This window comes from Phocoena phocoena, chromosome 7 (genome assembly GCF_963924675.1).
Source record: "Phocoena phocoena chromosome 7, mPhoPho1.1, whole genome shotgun sequence".
NCBI lineage: Eukaryota > Metazoa > Chordata > Mammalia > Artiodactyla > Phocoenidae > Phocoena > Phocoena phocoena.
Genome location: NC_089225.1, coordinates 96,073,594 through 96,090,658, shown reverse-complemented (window position 1 = coordinate 96,090,658; position 17,065 = coordinate 96,073,594). Strand labels below are relative to the sequence as shown.

General features: G+C 37.6%; 1 protein-coding gene and 1 pseudogene across 1 annotated transcript in view; one reads left to right on the top strand and one right to left on the bottom strand.

Moving 5' to 3' along the window:
- USP37 (ubiquitin specific peptidase 37) overlaps positions 1 to 13,247 on the top strand; it is a 77,890-nt gene extending 64,643 nt beyond the window's left edge. Inside the window, exons 18-23 of the mRNA XM_065880301.1 lie at positions 1,006 to 1,172; positions 3,711 to 3,771; positions 10,132 to 10,247; positions 11,738 to 11,807; positions 12,505 to 12,643; positions 13,160 to 13,247. Coding sequence (XP_065736373.1) covers positions 1,006 to 1,172; positions 3,711 to 3,771; positions 10,132 to 10,247; positions 11,738 to 11,807; positions 12,505 to 12,643; positions 13,160 to 13,247 — 641 coding nt within the window. The remainder of the gene's footprint in view (positions 1 to 1,005; positions 1,173 to 3,710; positions 3,772 to 10,131; positions 10,248 to 11,737; positions 11,808 to 12,504; positions 12,644 to 13,159) is intronic.
- Positions 4,698 to 6,428, bottom strand: LOC136125962 (ornithine aminotransferase, mitochondrial-like; annotated as a pseudogene).
- Positions 13,248 to 17,065: the final 3,818 nt, after the last annotated feature.

Below are 17,065 nucleotides of genomic sequence, written 5' to 3'. Positions count from 1 at the left end.
GTTAACCAGTTGAATTCTTTTTATGAGAACTTCCTTAACTTACTAAGACGAAAATTTTTGCTTTGGTAAAGTGTTTGAGAAGGGAGGGAGGGAAGGAAGTTCCTTCCTCTTCTCCCCACTCTTACCTATATTAAAAATAATGAAATTCAGATAACCAGAACAAAATTATGCCTATATTATTTATAATAATAATAATATTTATAATAATAATATTATTATTCCAGCTAGCCATAATCTAGAAATTGAGAATGAACAGAAAGAAATAAAAGGTTAATATTTTTTCCTACCTCCTTGGATGAATGTTTTAAACATATATGTTGTCATATACTTGTATGGTACATGAGATGTTTATTATATATTTTATGTAGCTCTTTTGATTTAGAATATGTTCAAGGCTCATTTGATAATTAATGTAAAAACGCTCATATGACATACAGTGTAATAAATGGGAAAATCTCAGTATTTAGCTTAAGTATTCTATCCTAATTCTTACTTCATTTACCCTAAACAATACTTTATTCCTAGTACTTGGTCATGTGACATGACCTTTGAATATGGCTATTTATTCTTCTCCATCCTTAACCATAGTGTTTCTGATGATTGCTTAAGTTTCAGAACCATTGCTGTAGGTCAGTGTTTCTCAACCAAGGGCAGTTTTGTCCCCCAGGAGACATATGACAATGTCACTTTTGGTTGTCACAACTGGGTAGTGTGGGGTTGCTACTGGCATGTAGTAGGTAGGGGTCAGGAATATCGCTAAACACTATACAGCGTACAGGGCAGCCCTTCTCCCCGCACCAAACAAAAAATTATCCCACCCAAAATGTCAATAGTGCTGAGATTGAGAAACCCTGATCTAGATATGTAGTAAGGTGAGATTGTGTGTCCCAAGCAGGTATGTCTGAGGTTAGGATACATTACTCTTTGAACAGTGCATGCCACTCTAGTGCAGAGAGTTCAGTTTATAAGAGGATATCCCAGTTATGTTATGTTCTGCTTCCTCAGATCCTGCCAGTTTTACCGAGATAACTAAAGACTGTGATGAGAATAAAGAAAACAAAACTCCAGAAGGATCTCAAGGAGAGGTTGATTGGCTCCAGCAGTATGATATGGAGCGTGAAAGGGAGGAACAAGAACTTCAGCAGGCATTGGCTCAGAGCCTTCAAGAGCAAGTAAGAGATATTTATATTGCTACTTTCTCCATACCTATCTTTTCCAAGAAATAGAACAATAATAATAGTAAAAAACATTTGTTAAGCACTATGTGTCAGGCATTATTCCAGGTGATTTACATACGGTGAACCACTGAGCCACCAAAACAAAGTAAACTTGTTTGGGGCTTTTGCCTTGGGTTTGACACAGAAACATTGGTCCTTTTTTTTTTCAAAAAACCTAAATGCAACAAAATGTCTTGTTGGTTACCTCCTATTACTATAATTTATTGCACACTAAAGCAAGACGAGTTGTTAGAGATCATCCCTAGTCCAACTTTATTTTGCAAGCAGTTGAAACAGCCGATATACCATGATGATTTTATCATTAATATTTTAAGGCAAAATGTTTGTTTTGGTCATTTTCTCACAATATGAATCCTTTCCTATGAATTATTTGAACATAAAATTCTCAGGAATATTGTCTGAATTTTTAGATTTTAGTCATAGACTAACATTTTTCTGCTCTTTTCTTTATGTAGTTGTCTGTTCTTCAATTTTTAGTTCTTTATGCTTATATTTGCCAAAGCTGGTTGATTTGCACTGTTGCAGTCAGCTGAGGTATCTGACTAAAAGGTGATATTTTGATGGTTATCTAATCCTATACAATACATGTTAGTAATAAAAATTTGCCAAGACTCCCTAGAATGAATGCACAATTTTAGTGTTTGCAAATATCAGATTAAGAAATCTAATGTCACTAGAATATTGGGCCTTAATTTAAACTGCACATTAATATTATCTAGGGAGCTTTAAAAAAAATACGGATGCCTGGGTTGTTGTGCCCCTCAGAAATTCTGATGTAATTGATCTGGAGTGTGGTCTGGCATCCAGATTTCTTCTTTTTTTTTTAATAAGGGTTTTTTTAAAAAAAAAAAAACTTCCCCCAGTGGTTCTAATGTGCAGCCAAGGTTGAGAACTCCTGCTTTAAAACTATTTCAGAGCCACCTGTTCTGTATCCTTTTATTGATATTTATAAGAAGTACCTCCCTGGTTGCCTTGTCATCAAGATGTGTATATGTCAAACTATCTTACAAATAACATATAGTAATCATTTGTTATAGAAAACTTAGTGTAAAAGGCCATGGTTTGGTTTCTTAACAATAGTTCCTTATAGTGCAGAAAAAGAAAAAATTCAGCAACCCTCCTTTTCTTAGACAAAAGACATATTTTTCTTGTCAGCTGACCCATTTAAAACTATCTTATTTTTCTCAGATATGAGGATAGTATCATGAGATGAAGTTTCTTTAGTTTGGTATACCTGCATCATTCTATTAATTACTAAAAGAGAGTCCTTTACCTTCTTGTTTCAGCATAGACTTTATATACTTGGATAAATTTAAGTAATCATATTTCCTCTTAGAGATCACCTCTGTAACTTTCTTGAACACAGTATTATTGCTCCCAGGACTATAATGCAGAATAGCTCATTCTAAGCTTCTTATACCTTTAAGTAACTTTAACAACAAGTCTAGAATTGAGATAAAACAATTTTTTTTTTACTCATGCATCCTTTGTAAGTTATCTTTTCTCTGAAAATGAGAGGGAAATTTTTTTTTGTAGTAAACATTTTCCTATTCCTTTTATAATGAGTCATCTAGTTGAGACATTTTCAGAGGTACAATTTTTTCCTAAGAAAACCTCGTATGTATTAGAAAAGCAACAGTCAGCAGCATTCATTTAGTATTTACCAAGCTTCTTTTACGTGTTTATGGTTTCTTTAACAAAAATAGAAATCTGTGAATAATATGTTGCGGAAATATTGTTTATCTTTTTTTTTTTTTTTTTTGCGGTACGCGGGGCCTCTCCCGTTGTGGAGCACAGGCTCCGGACGTGCAGGCTCAACGGCCATGGCTCACGGGCCCAGCCGCTCCACGGCATGCAGGATCTTCCCAGACCGGGGCACGAATCCGTGTCCCCTGCTTTGGCAGGCGAACTCCCAACCACTGTGCCACCAGGGAAGCCCAATATTGTTTATCTTGATGTCATAGGCATAGGGTCTGTGCTAGAGCCAGCTTCCTGTCAGCTTAGGAGAGCCCACTATACATACTTCCCAAATCTGCATTCATAGTCACATTGGTAGCTTAAAATTGGCCATGGTAGGAGTATTTATACCAAGGAACTTGGCAAATCCTGTAAATCAGGGGAAGAAAAGAGAGCTATTCACTAAGTATCTGCTATGTTCCGGGTATCTCATACATGTTAGAAGAAAAGGGATTAATCATAATGTCACATTGAATGGCTTTTGGTTGGCAAGCTAAGCATCACTAACTAGAAAAGATAGCATTTAAGCCTTTTTAACCCCCAGGTTTTTGTTTTAGGAAGACAGTGTTGGAAAAAGTAAAGAACATCTCCACATCCTCAAGAGGTCATGTTCCAAACATCCATAAGATTATAAAAAACATTAGCAAATACTTTCAGAGCAGTGGATTTTATCCTCATTAAATAAGTTTAATCAATACTTCTTTAAATACCTTAGTTTTGTTCTTATCCCTTTAGGAGGCTTGGGAACAGAAAGAAGATGATGACCTCAAAAGAGCTACGGAGTTAAGTCTTCAAGGTATGGAGATTAATTACATTTTTTTAATATGCTGAAATGTATCACACACAGAAGAGCATATAAAATGTTTTTGTTATTTTTAATAACAGTAACAAATTTGAACACCTCCCAGGTAAAGATATAGAACCTTAGAAGTTACCTGTATACGCCTTCCCTTCCCTCCCTCCCAAAGGAAACCACCATTCTAAAATTTGTATTCATCATTAGCTTACATTTAAAAAATAATAATGTTACCATGCATATTCATATTCCTAAACAATACTTCTTTGACATTTTAAATATGAGCTTTATTTTAAAGTTAAAGAAACACTGAAAATAAACACTTTTTACAAATTATATCAAACACTTAAAACATAATCTGGAAATGTTAAACATTAATTCTTAATTCAAAATAATGACATTCATAGAGTACATCCTGGTGCTGGCCAATATGGAATTTACTTAAATCTAGTAGATTTTATGTAAACTTAACCATTAATCCTTCCTAAAATTCGGTGATTATGATTCAACTTTATAAGGTTAAGCAAGTCTTCTGTGTAATACCCTCATATAACTTTTTCAAATACAAACATTTTTACCAGCAAGGAAATTATTAAAACATATATAAATTATGCTGAGGGGCTTGATTAAAAGGCTTTCTATAGAGAGAGAGGCATCTCACCTTAGAAAGCACACACACACACAAAACCACTTAATAGAATATAAGATGCCAGGACATTCTTTTAGTCATGTTACACAGCACACTGCACATTTATAAGTGTCATTCTATTATGTATGAACTGAAAACATATATTTTTAAAAGCCCTTGCCACGAGAGAGTGGAATATGCCTGCATTAAGCACAGAAACGCAGAGCTTTTTACAGGATGTCAACTGACGGCCTGTCTCCAGCTGGCTACCAGGCGCCACTGAAAACTGTCACCACCCTCAGAAAGGCAAGATGTTCTTGTTAATGATGTCCACGGCCTCCAGAATCTCCTCCTCCTTGATCACAAGCGGAGGTGCAAACCTGATGATATCACCATGGGTTGGCTTGTCCAGAAGTCCATTATCTCGAAGTCACAGACATACCTTCCAAGCATCACAGTCTTTGGTTTCTCTAATAACAATAGCATTTAATAATCCTTTTCCTCTTACAGCAGTTACAATATCAGAAGGTAGCTTCATGCGTTCATTTCTCAAGATGATACCCATTTGTCTGCATTTTTCAGCAAGGTTTTCTTCTTCCGAAACCTCAAGGGCTGTGATGGACACTTGGCAGCCTAGTGGATTGCCACCGTACATAGAACCATGTTCCCCTGGTTTAATGGTCAACATTATTTCATCATTATACAACACTGTGGATACAGGGTATAAACCACCAGAAAGTGCCTTTCCTAGAAGAACTGTATCAGGTCTGACATTTTCGTGATCAATAGCCAGCCATCTACCAGTTCTGGCCAATCCTGTCTGTATTTCATCAGCAATAAACAGAGCCTGGTGCTGGGTTTAGAGCTCTTGCACACCCACAAGGTAGCCTGGATCCAGAACAACGCCTGTTTCACCCTGAGTTGGTTCCACCACGAACGCCACAACATTTGGATCCTGAAGTGCACACTCAAGAACAGGCAGATCATTATATGGAGTGATTTCAAAACCTGACATAAATGGTCCAAAACCATTGTAACTGGTTGGGTGTGTGGAACCTGGAGATTGCAGACAATGTTCTACCCCAAAAGTTTCTGGCTGCAAAAAACAATCTTTGGGATACCCTTCTCAGTAGTATATCCCCATCTCCGAGCAAGTTTGCAAGCACTGTCTCCAGCCTCCACTCCTGTAATCATAGGAAGAACTTCGTAGTAGTTCAAAAGTTTAGTAACATACTCTTTTTTTTTTTTTTTTTTTTTGTCTGCGTTGGGTCTTTGTTGCTGGACTCGGGCTTTCTTCAGTTGCAACGAGCGGGGGCTACTCTGTTGCAGAGCGTGGGCTTCTCATTGCGGTGGCTTCTCTTGTTGTGGAGCACAGGCTCTAGGTGTACGGGCCTCAGAGTTGTGGCACGTAGGCTTCAGTAGTTGTGGCTCGCGGGCTCTAGAGCGCAGGCTCAGTAGTTGTGGCACATGGGCTTAGTTGCTCCACGGCATATGGGATCTTCCCGGAACAGGGCTTAAACCCATTTCCCCCTGCATTGGCAGACGGATTCTCAACCACTGTGCCACCAGGGAAGCCCTAGTAACATACTCTTTGTATTCACCAGGCATGTTGTTGTAGAAAGCTCTAGACGTTAAGGTCACTTTATCCACCTGACTTTTCGAAGCATTCAGTCTTTGGATGACAGTGCCCTTGGTTGATAGCACTGTAAGCACTCAGAAAGTCAAAATATTTTCTGCCTTCTACATCCCATATGTAAATACCTTTTCCTCTCTCCAGGGCTACAGGTAAAGGGTGGTAGTTGTGGGCACCATATTTAGATTCCCATTCAAAAATGTAATAAGAGGATGGAGGGCCTTGGACTGTGTTTTTAATTGCAGCAGATGTTATTGGGTTGGTCAAAAAGTTCATTCGAGTTTTTCCGTACCATCTTGCAAACTTTTTGGCCAACCCAATAGCAGAAGCCACTGAAGAATGAATTCCACGGTGAAGGACAGCAACAGTCTGCACATGTGTGAGTCTGGAAAACATGATGTCCTTCAAGTAGGAATATCACCAACCATCCCTTCTTCCCACAGTTCAGATTAGAATACAGATTTTTAACCCAAGATCCAGGGATGGTCTTCACAGGGTCCAGTAACTCCTGGCAGCACCTCCAAGACCAGCTCAGGACACGTGGCATCAACTGAACAGCTGCCCTAAACAATATATTTTTTTAATTTTGAAAAGTGAAATAGCAAGGACAGTCTATCTGTAATCCACCTGTATGACAGAGCAATACTGCCACTGTTAAGACTGCTAGGAGAAGATAATGTGACTTCAGTTTCCCCGTGAATTTATAAGAGCTCACTCTGGGGAAGCCAGTGAGCAAAGTCGTGAATGAGTATTCAAAAGCGTAAGGTTCACCATAGTCAGGGGATTTGGCAGAACTAATTTATGGACCATGTGCTGGAAGTCTACCAGGACAGGTAGTCACGGGAAGTGAGCTAACTGTATTTTCTAAGATCACTCTGGTCTTTCTCTGGCTGTGAGAAATAGATTAAAGCAAAACACTTTGCTGGTATAAAATGAGTGTTCTAGGCTGATCTAGACACCAGGGCATGGTGGAGAGAGCAAGCGTTTCACTGGCAGATGGTTGAGACAGTTACAAAGAAGAATTCAAGCTAGGCTCACCTAGGCATTCTGTCCTCAGATTTAAAAGATGGTACAATGATGGTGATGAATGGCTGTCTCAAGTCATATTGTTCCAGTCTGGACTGGTTGCCCTCTACATCCGTGCGCAGATATCCTGAGATCTCCCTAACCATTCTCCAGGGGATTCCCTCTGATTCGCTCTTTTGTTTGAATCTCCCATTTCCTGTATGACTCTTTTCTCATCCTTTGTGTACTTATGCTTTGATGGAGAGCATCCCCAGTAGTTTTTTTTTTTTTTTTTTTTTTTTGCGTTACACGGGCCTCTCACTGTTGTGGCCTCTCCCATTGCGGAGCACAGGCTCCGGACGCGCAGGCTCAGCGGCCATGGCTCACGGGCCCAGCCGCTCCCCGACATGTGGGATCTTCCCGGACCAGGGCACGAACCCGTGTCTCCTGCATCGGCAGGCGGACTCTCAACCCCTGCGCCACCAGGGAAGCCCCCCAGTAGTTTTCTTGAAGAAGAGGGGATGTGACTTAGATTTTTTGGAGGACTTGAAAGTTTCATTCTGCCCCAGTATTTGACTGATAGTTGGTCTGAATATAGAATTCCGGGTTTACAATCATTGTAAAAGCATTGTTTCCCCCCACCTTCATGCTGCTGGGCAATGACAAAAGTCTTGTTTGCTGGGTTGCTGTATGAGAAGTCTAAAGCTGTTCTTTATTCTGATGTGACATCTTTTTTTCCTGAAAGCTTATAGGATCTTCTCTTTGTTTCCATTGTGATTAAGTTTCACAGTGATGTGCCTTGATGTGTGTCTGTTTCATCCATTTCTGCTGGGCACTTAGAGGATTATTTTAATCTAGAAACTTTTGTCCTTCAATTCTAAGAAATTTTCACTGATGTCCTTCATTCTACTTCCTCTCTTTTCACTTTTTGAAACTCCTGTTATTCAGACGTCTTAGTCTGATCCTCTGAATTTTCTCATCTCTTCTGTTTTCCATTTTTTTGTTATTCTGCTGTACTGCCTGGGAAGTTTCTGACATTATCACCAACTCCAAACTTTTTTTTAGTATTTTATTTCTATCATACTTCTAATTTTCAAGAACTGGTTTTTGTGATTGTTACTTTTTTATAACATTTTGGGGTGGGGGTTTTCAGAGAAGTAATACCATCTCAACTCTCTGAGGATATTAAATATCGTTCATTTTTTTGTTTATTTGACATTTCCATCTCCCTGAATAGATTCTCTTTTCTCCAGATTGCTCTGTCCTGTGTGTTTATTATGGTCTTTATATTCCTTGTTAGAGTCTTTTTTCAGTTATCTAGTAATCCTTGGCTGTCGGCTCATGATTAAGAGTAGGGGACTAGCAGAAACTAACACACCATTGTAAAGCAATTATACGCCAATAAAGATGTAAAAAAAGAAGAAGAGTAGGGGACTAAAAAGATGATTGGAAGCTCTGAGTATATGAATAGCTAGGACTTGTCAACTTTGAGTTTTACAGGGATTTACTGTTTGGGGGATGATGTTAATATTTTAGGCCTTCCCTTGGGCTGGTAAGATTCCTAAAGAAAGTTTTCTAGTCTCTTGCCCTTGACTACAGGTAAAAGATGTGGCTGCCAGAGTTCTAGAAGCCAAGTATAGGCATAGGGCTGGGGGTGGGGATGGGAGTTATATTCATCTTTCAATATGCACACTGTCACCTACTCCCCTGTCTTCAGTATGGTACTCCCCTGTGCCTGGAATCCTCCAATCCAGAGACTGTTTTACCAACTCTCCAGAGAGCAAAGCTGCTGACTTCTGTCATTGCCCAGCAGCATGAAGTAAGGGGAAGTGGATCTAGGAGTCTGTAACTCAAACAGCTTTCACCTAATGCTTTTTTTTTTTTTAATTAATTTATTTATTTTTAATTTTGGCTGTGTTGGGTCTTCATTGCTGTGCGAGGGCTTTCTCTAGCCGCAGAGAGCAGGGGCTACTCTTCGTTGCAGTGTGCGGGCTTCTCATAGTAGTGGCTTCTCTTGTTTGCGGAGCACGGACTCTAGGCACGTGGGCTCAGTAGCTGTGGCTCGCAGGCTCTAGAGCGCAGGCTCAGTAGTTGTGGCGCACAGGCTTAGTTGCTCCACAGCATGTGGGATCTTCTCAGACCAGGGAATGAACCCATATCCCCTGCATTGGCAGGTGGATTCTCAACCACCGCACCACCAGGGAAGCCCCACCTAATCCTTATTTTTATCCTCTTCTTAGCCTCCAGTTTTAGAGGTACCTGCTATTTCCAAGTTGTATGTCTTTTGAGGACTCTGTAATATAAATTGGATTGGTTCTCAACTTTTCCATTACTGGCTTAGGTTTGACTTTCTTAGGTCTGCTAAGTCAGTCACCCCTCTATATTCCAGAGTCCAGAATTTTGATACTGTAGTCTCTTCCTGTTCTTCCCATTCTTAAGTGTTCATGTCTTTTAAACAACTCTATAAAACAAAGAGTCATTTATGCACAGATGCTCCTGGGATTCTTTATTTGAAGCCATTAGTAAAGATGGATTCTTCCAGTGGAAACACATTATTAAAAAGAAAAATTGGACCTTGAATTTGTTTGTTTAGTATTCTAGGTAAAACTTAGGAGTTTAAGGTTGGATTTCCATTATTTTTGTTAAATTTCAGAGTATGATTTAATGTTGAAGAAAATGAAAGGATGTTGATCTTCTTATGGTCTCTCTTCTGTCAGATAATTTATGTTTGCTGGTGGCACCTGTAGTATACACCAAGTGTGTCAAATCTAACATATAGTTTATATAATAGAGAATTCAGTGAAATTGGATTATCTGTAATTTTTTTGTCAGTTTTATTCCTTTCTTAAAAGAGTATTATCCCCTTTCATATAAATATATTTAAAACAAAAGGGAACATTTCTTTTACAGATAACTGGTGCCTGAATTTTTATTCCCTAGAGTAAGCTGGGTGAATTGGAACCCTAATAATAATATGTTTTATGTTTCTTAGAATGATAAAATGTGTACTTCAAGCTGTTTTGTACCTTCCCAATCGTATCTCTTTGTGTCTCTTCCAAGAACTTTTACAAGACTTTGTCTTTGTGTTCTTCAGAGTTTAACAACTCTTTTCTGGATTCAGTGGGCTCTGATGAGGACTCTGGAAATGAGGATGTTTTAGATATGGAGTATACAGAAGCTGAAGCTGAGGAACTGAAAAGAAATGCTGAGGTGGGTGATGTTATATTCCCTTTGTAGGTCAAGTAGGTCAGTACTACTCCTGTTGTTCCTTATCTTCAAAAGCCCCACTGTCAGTGTCCATTGCAGGTCCCCTTCTGCCCCTTTGGCAGCCATCAAATGGTCTTCACTTTCTCTTGGCCTTTGCTCCTCATTTCTTACACAGAAGATTCAAAACAAAATGAAAAAAACAAAACCACACATCCTGATCACCTTATGTGCATGTTAGGTAATAACTTAGTAATAGTTCTCAAAGTCGTATGTATATTAAATCACCTTCAGTTCTACTGAAACTATTTTATCTTTAAGGTTAAATACTAAAAATAGTTGATTGTTACTCAATAAAAACTGTTGATGACATTAACTAGAGCACTTGAAATATGTTTTTACTCTAAATAATTGCTTTTTCCCCATTTTCCAAATTTTTTGTAATTTTAATTACCCAGGATCCCACTATTCTAACACAACTACTGTTAGCATTTGATATATTCTTTTATCATCCCTACCCCAAAGTACCCCAAGTATGCTTTTAAAGTCATAGAATAAGTACAGTTTTTATCCTACTTGTTAAAGACTATAAGCATTTTATTTTTAATGGCTATACTGTATTCCATCAATGAACATGCTATTTATTTTATTTAATTTTTAGTTAACATTGAGCATTTAAGTTGTTTTTTTTTCATTATAATAAATATAGAGGAACTGTATATGATTGTAGTGTTTTCTATATTAGGATTTTCTTCTTTAAGGAAATTCCCAGAAATAAATTACAGCATCAAAGTTTTTGAACATTTTAATGCTCTGGCTTACCTATAGCTATATTTCTTCCCAAAATTATATCTTATAGTGCTGCCTGAAGTCCATGAATATCACTTTTCAGTTTTGTTTTACTTTTCTGCTAATAATATTTTAATAGCATTTCAAAAAATATTTAAAATGTAAAAGTTCATCCATAATCCCTACAGCAACACAGCAACTCTTTTCATTTTTTCCATTTTGTTTTTCAGTACTTAGCCATTAACATATCTATTTTATAGAGCTATAGTTATGTGTTTTCATGTAAGTTTGAAAAACAAGTTAACATGTTGCTGACCCACATATTTTTTCTTTAAATAACTGAATGATACTGTACTGAGTTGATATACCAGTAACCATTTAACTATTACTGAGCGTATTGTTAGTTCCAAATTTTCATTATTATGGATAATGCTACAGTGAATAATTATATACATATATACTGTTTCCTTCTTTTGCATTATTAAGATAAATTCTTGGGGAGTAGAATTCTTGGGTCAAAGGATATGAACAATACTGACCACTGGGTTTTTTTGTTTTTTTTTTTTTTTAACAGTGGGTTTTTTAATTGAGTCTAACCCCCCACGCATTGAAACTTTGCCATGTCAGCTTTGATAATAAATTTAAAATTCGTGTTTTGCTTGTATTCAGATGAAGAGTTGAAAGTCATACCCACTTTTGTTTTCCAGACAGGAAATCTTCCTCATTCCTATCGGCTCATCAGTGTTGTCAGTCACATTGGTAGCACTTCTTCTTCAGGTAAATGGACATTAAGATTTCAGCATTTTATAAATGGACTAGCCAGCATTTACTCCTTATTGGGTTGCTCTGAGCCTAGCTTTGTGAGGTGTAAGTTAAACGCATCAAGAAAAACTTTGAAATCTTTTATTTGATCACACTAAGTGTGAATTGTGTTAATAGGTACAACTGTTTTGATTTCTCTATTCACCTGTGACCCAAATGTCCCTAAACAAAACATATTTATCAAAAAAGTTGTCCTGGTATAGTAAGGTGAAATGGGGTTGGCTGTTTCTCTTTCTGAAGCTTCCTGTCCCTGAGAAAAAGTCAATATATATATTTTTAAATTTATTTATTATTTTATTTATTTAGTTTTGGTTGTGTTGGGTCTCCGTTGCTGTGCACGGGCTTTCTCTAATGCAGCGAGCAGGGGCTACTCTTCGGTGCGGTGCGCGGGCTTCTCATTGCAGTGGCTTCTCTTGTTGTGGAGTGTGGGCTCTAGGTGCGCGAGCTTCAGTAGTTGTGGCACACGGGCTCAGTAGTTGTGGTGCACGGGCTTAGTTGCTCCACAGCATGTGGCATCTTCCCAGACCAGGGCTCGAACCCGTGTCCCCTGCACTGGCAGGAGGATTCTTAACTACTGCACCACCAGGGAAGCCCCTTCAATACGTTTTAAAAAAAGTAAATAACCTTAATTTTAAGATTTTATTTATTTCAGGTCATTACATTAGTGATGTGTACGACATTAAGAAGCAGGCTTGGTTTACTTATAATGACCTAGAGGTATCTAAAATCCAAGAGGCTTCTGTGCAGAGTGATCGAGATCGAAGTGGTTACATCTTCTTTTATATGCACAAGTAAGAAACTTTGCCTGATCTGAAGCCGTGGGCTAAAAATCACTTGAATTCTTTTTTTTTAATTTTCTTTAAGGATAAAATGTTCCCATCAGTTAATTGGTTGAGATTTATGATATTTATTGTCTTTGCTTAGGGCTCATGTCTTGATATTTCCAAAATATTTTTTTCTCTTAACTCACACAGTAGAATCTAGGTATAGAACTTAAGATCTTTTTATGATGGAAGCTGTCCTGTCATAAAACTTTTTGGTCTCTCATTGTATCAGCTAGAAGATCTGAGTTACATGGATAGGAACTACATAGCATTTCTATCAAAGCTAGCTATTGCCATTCCTCCCTAAGTATTTTTAAGAATCGGCACATGGGGTTAAGATGGTAATAAAATGAATGAGCTGCTTATTTAATAAAATTTAGGCATCATGGGATTATGCAGCCTTTATCAATGTTTATTTTCTGTCTATCCTCTGTCTCTGTTCACTGAATTTCCTATTTAACTTTTTATTTGTTTTATTTTAAGGGAGATCTTTGATGAGCTGCTGGAAACAGAAAAGACCTCTCAGGCACTTAGCATGGAAGTGGGAAAGACCACTCGTCAGGCTTCATGAGGAACAAACTCCTGGGTTGGCAGTGTGCACTGCATATTCTCTCTTACTGCCACCCACTTCTCTTTCCTCTGCCCGAGGAAAATTTAGAACTCTACTTGATGCGGGAGCAACAAATAGCTCAGGGCCAAACCAAAAGACGAAAATTGCAATTCTGCGGAACGCTCCATATTAATTGTTTTATGGAAACTTTGGTCTCACATCTGTAGCTGATTATCCTTTTTTTCTCCTACGAGAGTGGCACTTCCTTTTGTCTTAGGAATACATGTTGTAAATATATATATATGTATACACACACACACATACACACACATATATGTGGAATGAATGGAGCCTTAAAGAGTTAGGATAGCCCACCAGAGTATGCCTGCTCAGAATTAATAACACAGCAGTTTGGAGACTAAATGAAATTGTCAAAGAGTCCATTCACCTGAAAAATGTGTGAAGATATACATATCATTTGGTATTTAGCTTTTATGTTCCTTGAGTAGTTTCACTCACGTCTGTAATCTTTCATGTGTGTTTCCTATTGGTAAAGTTCACTGGAAAGCCAGCTCTCCATGTTACACTAATGACAGTTTGTCCTCCTGACAAAGGAGGGACATTTCTGCCACCTGACTTGAGGAGCTTTTTTAAAAAAATTATTTCATGGATTCGTAATGCTTTTGCTGTTTACATGCAGTCCCAAGAAATGGATTGTTGGTGCTTTGGAATGTGTTATGTTCCCACATTTGGTATTCATTGTACACTTTGTATTTCCTTTAAAGAGGTTCCTTCACACAGTATTTTCATTGTATATCATCTATATTATTACCATGGTGAAGATAGAATCTTTTATTTTTCTTCTGTGTCATTCTTCCATGGAGAAAGCACTACCCTAACAGACTGCAGCCAAAACTTTAAGAGGTAGGAAAGTGATGCTGTCCCAACTGGGGCTCCCCTGCAAGATTACCTAGAGAATATGAAGAATGCTAGCATCTGTCTCCCATACATAGAGAGGTCAGGAGGAGTATTCTTGTGTTAAAGCTGAAACTCTGGGCCACTAAAGCTGAAAGCCCTGCTTCAAGGGTGAAATTAAGCACATGAGCTATAGGATAAAGCTTAAACATATAACAATTTGCTGTCCGGCTTTGCCCTTAAAACAGGATGAGAATTAAAATATGATTGGTTTAAGTAATTCCAAGAACTAACAAATAACAAAGGTGCATAATTATCTTACTTTTTAGGTGCTTTGAGTTGAGGTTAAATGGGCTCAACATTAAGTGCTGTGTTAGTCACTCAGCTGACATAACCAGCTTGGTTAAGCAGCTTGTGAAACCATATAAAGAATGAGTTTGAGAGTAGAATTTTGTTCCTAAAATAATTTTGTGAGCCCTGGAATCATTAGGATCACACAGAGTTAAGTATAGCAAAATGAAACCTTCAGCATTTTCTTTCATTTTTAAGTCCAACATCACAGAAGATGTAACATTTTTTCTGGAAGATTGCCTTAAGAGAGCTCCAGCCCTACTCTTGAAACTTGGGTGTGTTCTGACATAGTAACCTATTCTAAAATATTGAATCTTTGAATTGTAAATGGCCCCAGCACTTTTGCTTAACTACTGATAAAAGCTTTGTCTCCTACCATTTACCTACCTGTTAAGGTAGTGAACCTTCCAAAGTGGTACGGTGGTAGGATATGCAGGAGTAGTATAGAGCAGAGGAAAATACTTGTTTAAAAAACTAGCTTTTAAGTTTTTGTTTATTTCCACTTGGGAGCCATTTTATTTTTTTCTTGGAAATAACTGGTTTTCTCATATGTGAGTGAAGTGATAATCAAATTCTTTAGCTGTTTATTACTTCTCTGTGTCTGTATTTGAGAGCTTTTGAGAGATGCTGTTAAAAATGATTGGGATGATTTGACATGAGTGGGTGCATTTAGGGCATTTAAACAAATAGATGTAATGCCATAAGCCTAGGTTGCCCATGAAGTACCCTCGTTTGACTTGCTTTTCATAGCTTGTGTGTGTGTGTATGGTTTAGAAGTACACTTGGCTTGAACCTAATTTGATTTGCTCTTCATGTCTTAGGCAGGAATTATTAGTTGAAAAAAGTAGATGAATTATGTCACTGCTCATATACTTGCAAGTTTGGGACTTGATATTTCCTTGATGTCTGTCCATTGTTTTGGCCTGGTCAGCCTTCCTCTCTCCCTTCACTCCTTCAACTATTACCCCTTTCACTACAGAGTTAATTTCTCATTTTGGTTCAGTGAAGGATTAATGACTATACGTGGAGAGTTCAGCTGGACCATGTTGATGGAGTTTGTTGTTTTTTTGAGCTGACTGTATATATTTAAAAATTACAAGTAGATAATATTTTTTGTGCAGTTTGCTCAGAATTGGGGAATGGGGCATTTGGCATGTTGGTGCCCGAAAGGGACAAGTTGGATAGGGACAGAGAGCTTCAGTTCCAGGCAGCTTGCACAATAACTAATATTCCTGTTGAAAATACCAAATATGTTACTTTAAATGACTTTGAATTGGAACTTGACAGTTCTTAGTTCTACACACAACTGATCTTAATTGGAATTTTTTGGAAGGGAAAGCTAAACTAAAACTTGTTGATTATTATCACCTAATATTATTACAGAGGATTGGAAAGTTGCATGTGCCAGGTGCTGCTATCACTTTAGAAGCCCTGACTATAATTTAGGCCTATAAGGAGATAGATTCTGTTTTGTAGGGAATATATTTATGTGTACAGACTCAGAAGTTCTGTTTCAGCAGGATAGAATAAGAAGCAAGTCCATGAATTATTCTTCTATTTATATTTTGATTCCAAGAGCTACTTGTTTACTTGCCATGGTCTGTTAATTTCAGGCCTAACTTAATGGCTCAATAACAAATGTAAATGTGTTTACATTTTAAGAAGTATGCAGTGATACTTAAAGATCAGTTTATTAACTCTGGGAGGCAAATACTAGACTAGACATTTCTTTATTTCTCTCCTTGATCAAGTATAAAATTCTTCTAAAAGAGAAACTTTAAGAATTAAAACCTCAGCAAGTGAATTCATGAATTTACCTATTCTTCCATATTGCAGTTACCATTATGTAACTCTATAAATATAGCTCTACACATGTACAGCTAGTTGTATAATGAAAAATAGTCGGAAACACCTAAATTAAAGAGATTCTTGGCAGTATCTCATATGTAGTGGAGCATTCTGAGTGTAGAGAGAGCATGGGCGTTGAAAACATACAGGAGAAAAAGGTAGTTTGTAAACTCATTTGTGATCTACTGAACAGAGATAATATTAAAACAAATAAAAATATTACCCTTTTTCCTCTTTCTTCTCTGTCTAAATCGACTACAGTGGATGCTCTTAGTCATCCAACCATTTTTGCCCTTTTGCTTTAAATCAGGGAAACAGAGCTGGATCTCCAAGTACATGTGGATCTTGTGTATACCTGGAGATTTTTAGAAAAATCAACACCCAGTACTAGATGCAAGTCACATAAAAGTGTCCCCCCCCAAAACAGAAACATCTTTTTCCTCCTCCCCATCTTGCTTTACACCGAGTAATGCTCTTTAAGTGTGTACAAAAACTAAACAGATTTCTGCCCTCTAATATCTTTCTAGTGCATTACTTCAAAATTCTAATTTTGTCTCTATCAATGTCTTATTAACATCTGAAAATATATATATATTTATTTTATTGGAAAACTATAGTTTGTTAGGCCTTGAGAGTTTCGTGACAGGTTTCTTTTGCGGTGTCTCACCACGACCACTGACTTCTTTATGGCATGCTTTGATTACTAAACCTCAGGCAGTCTCTTT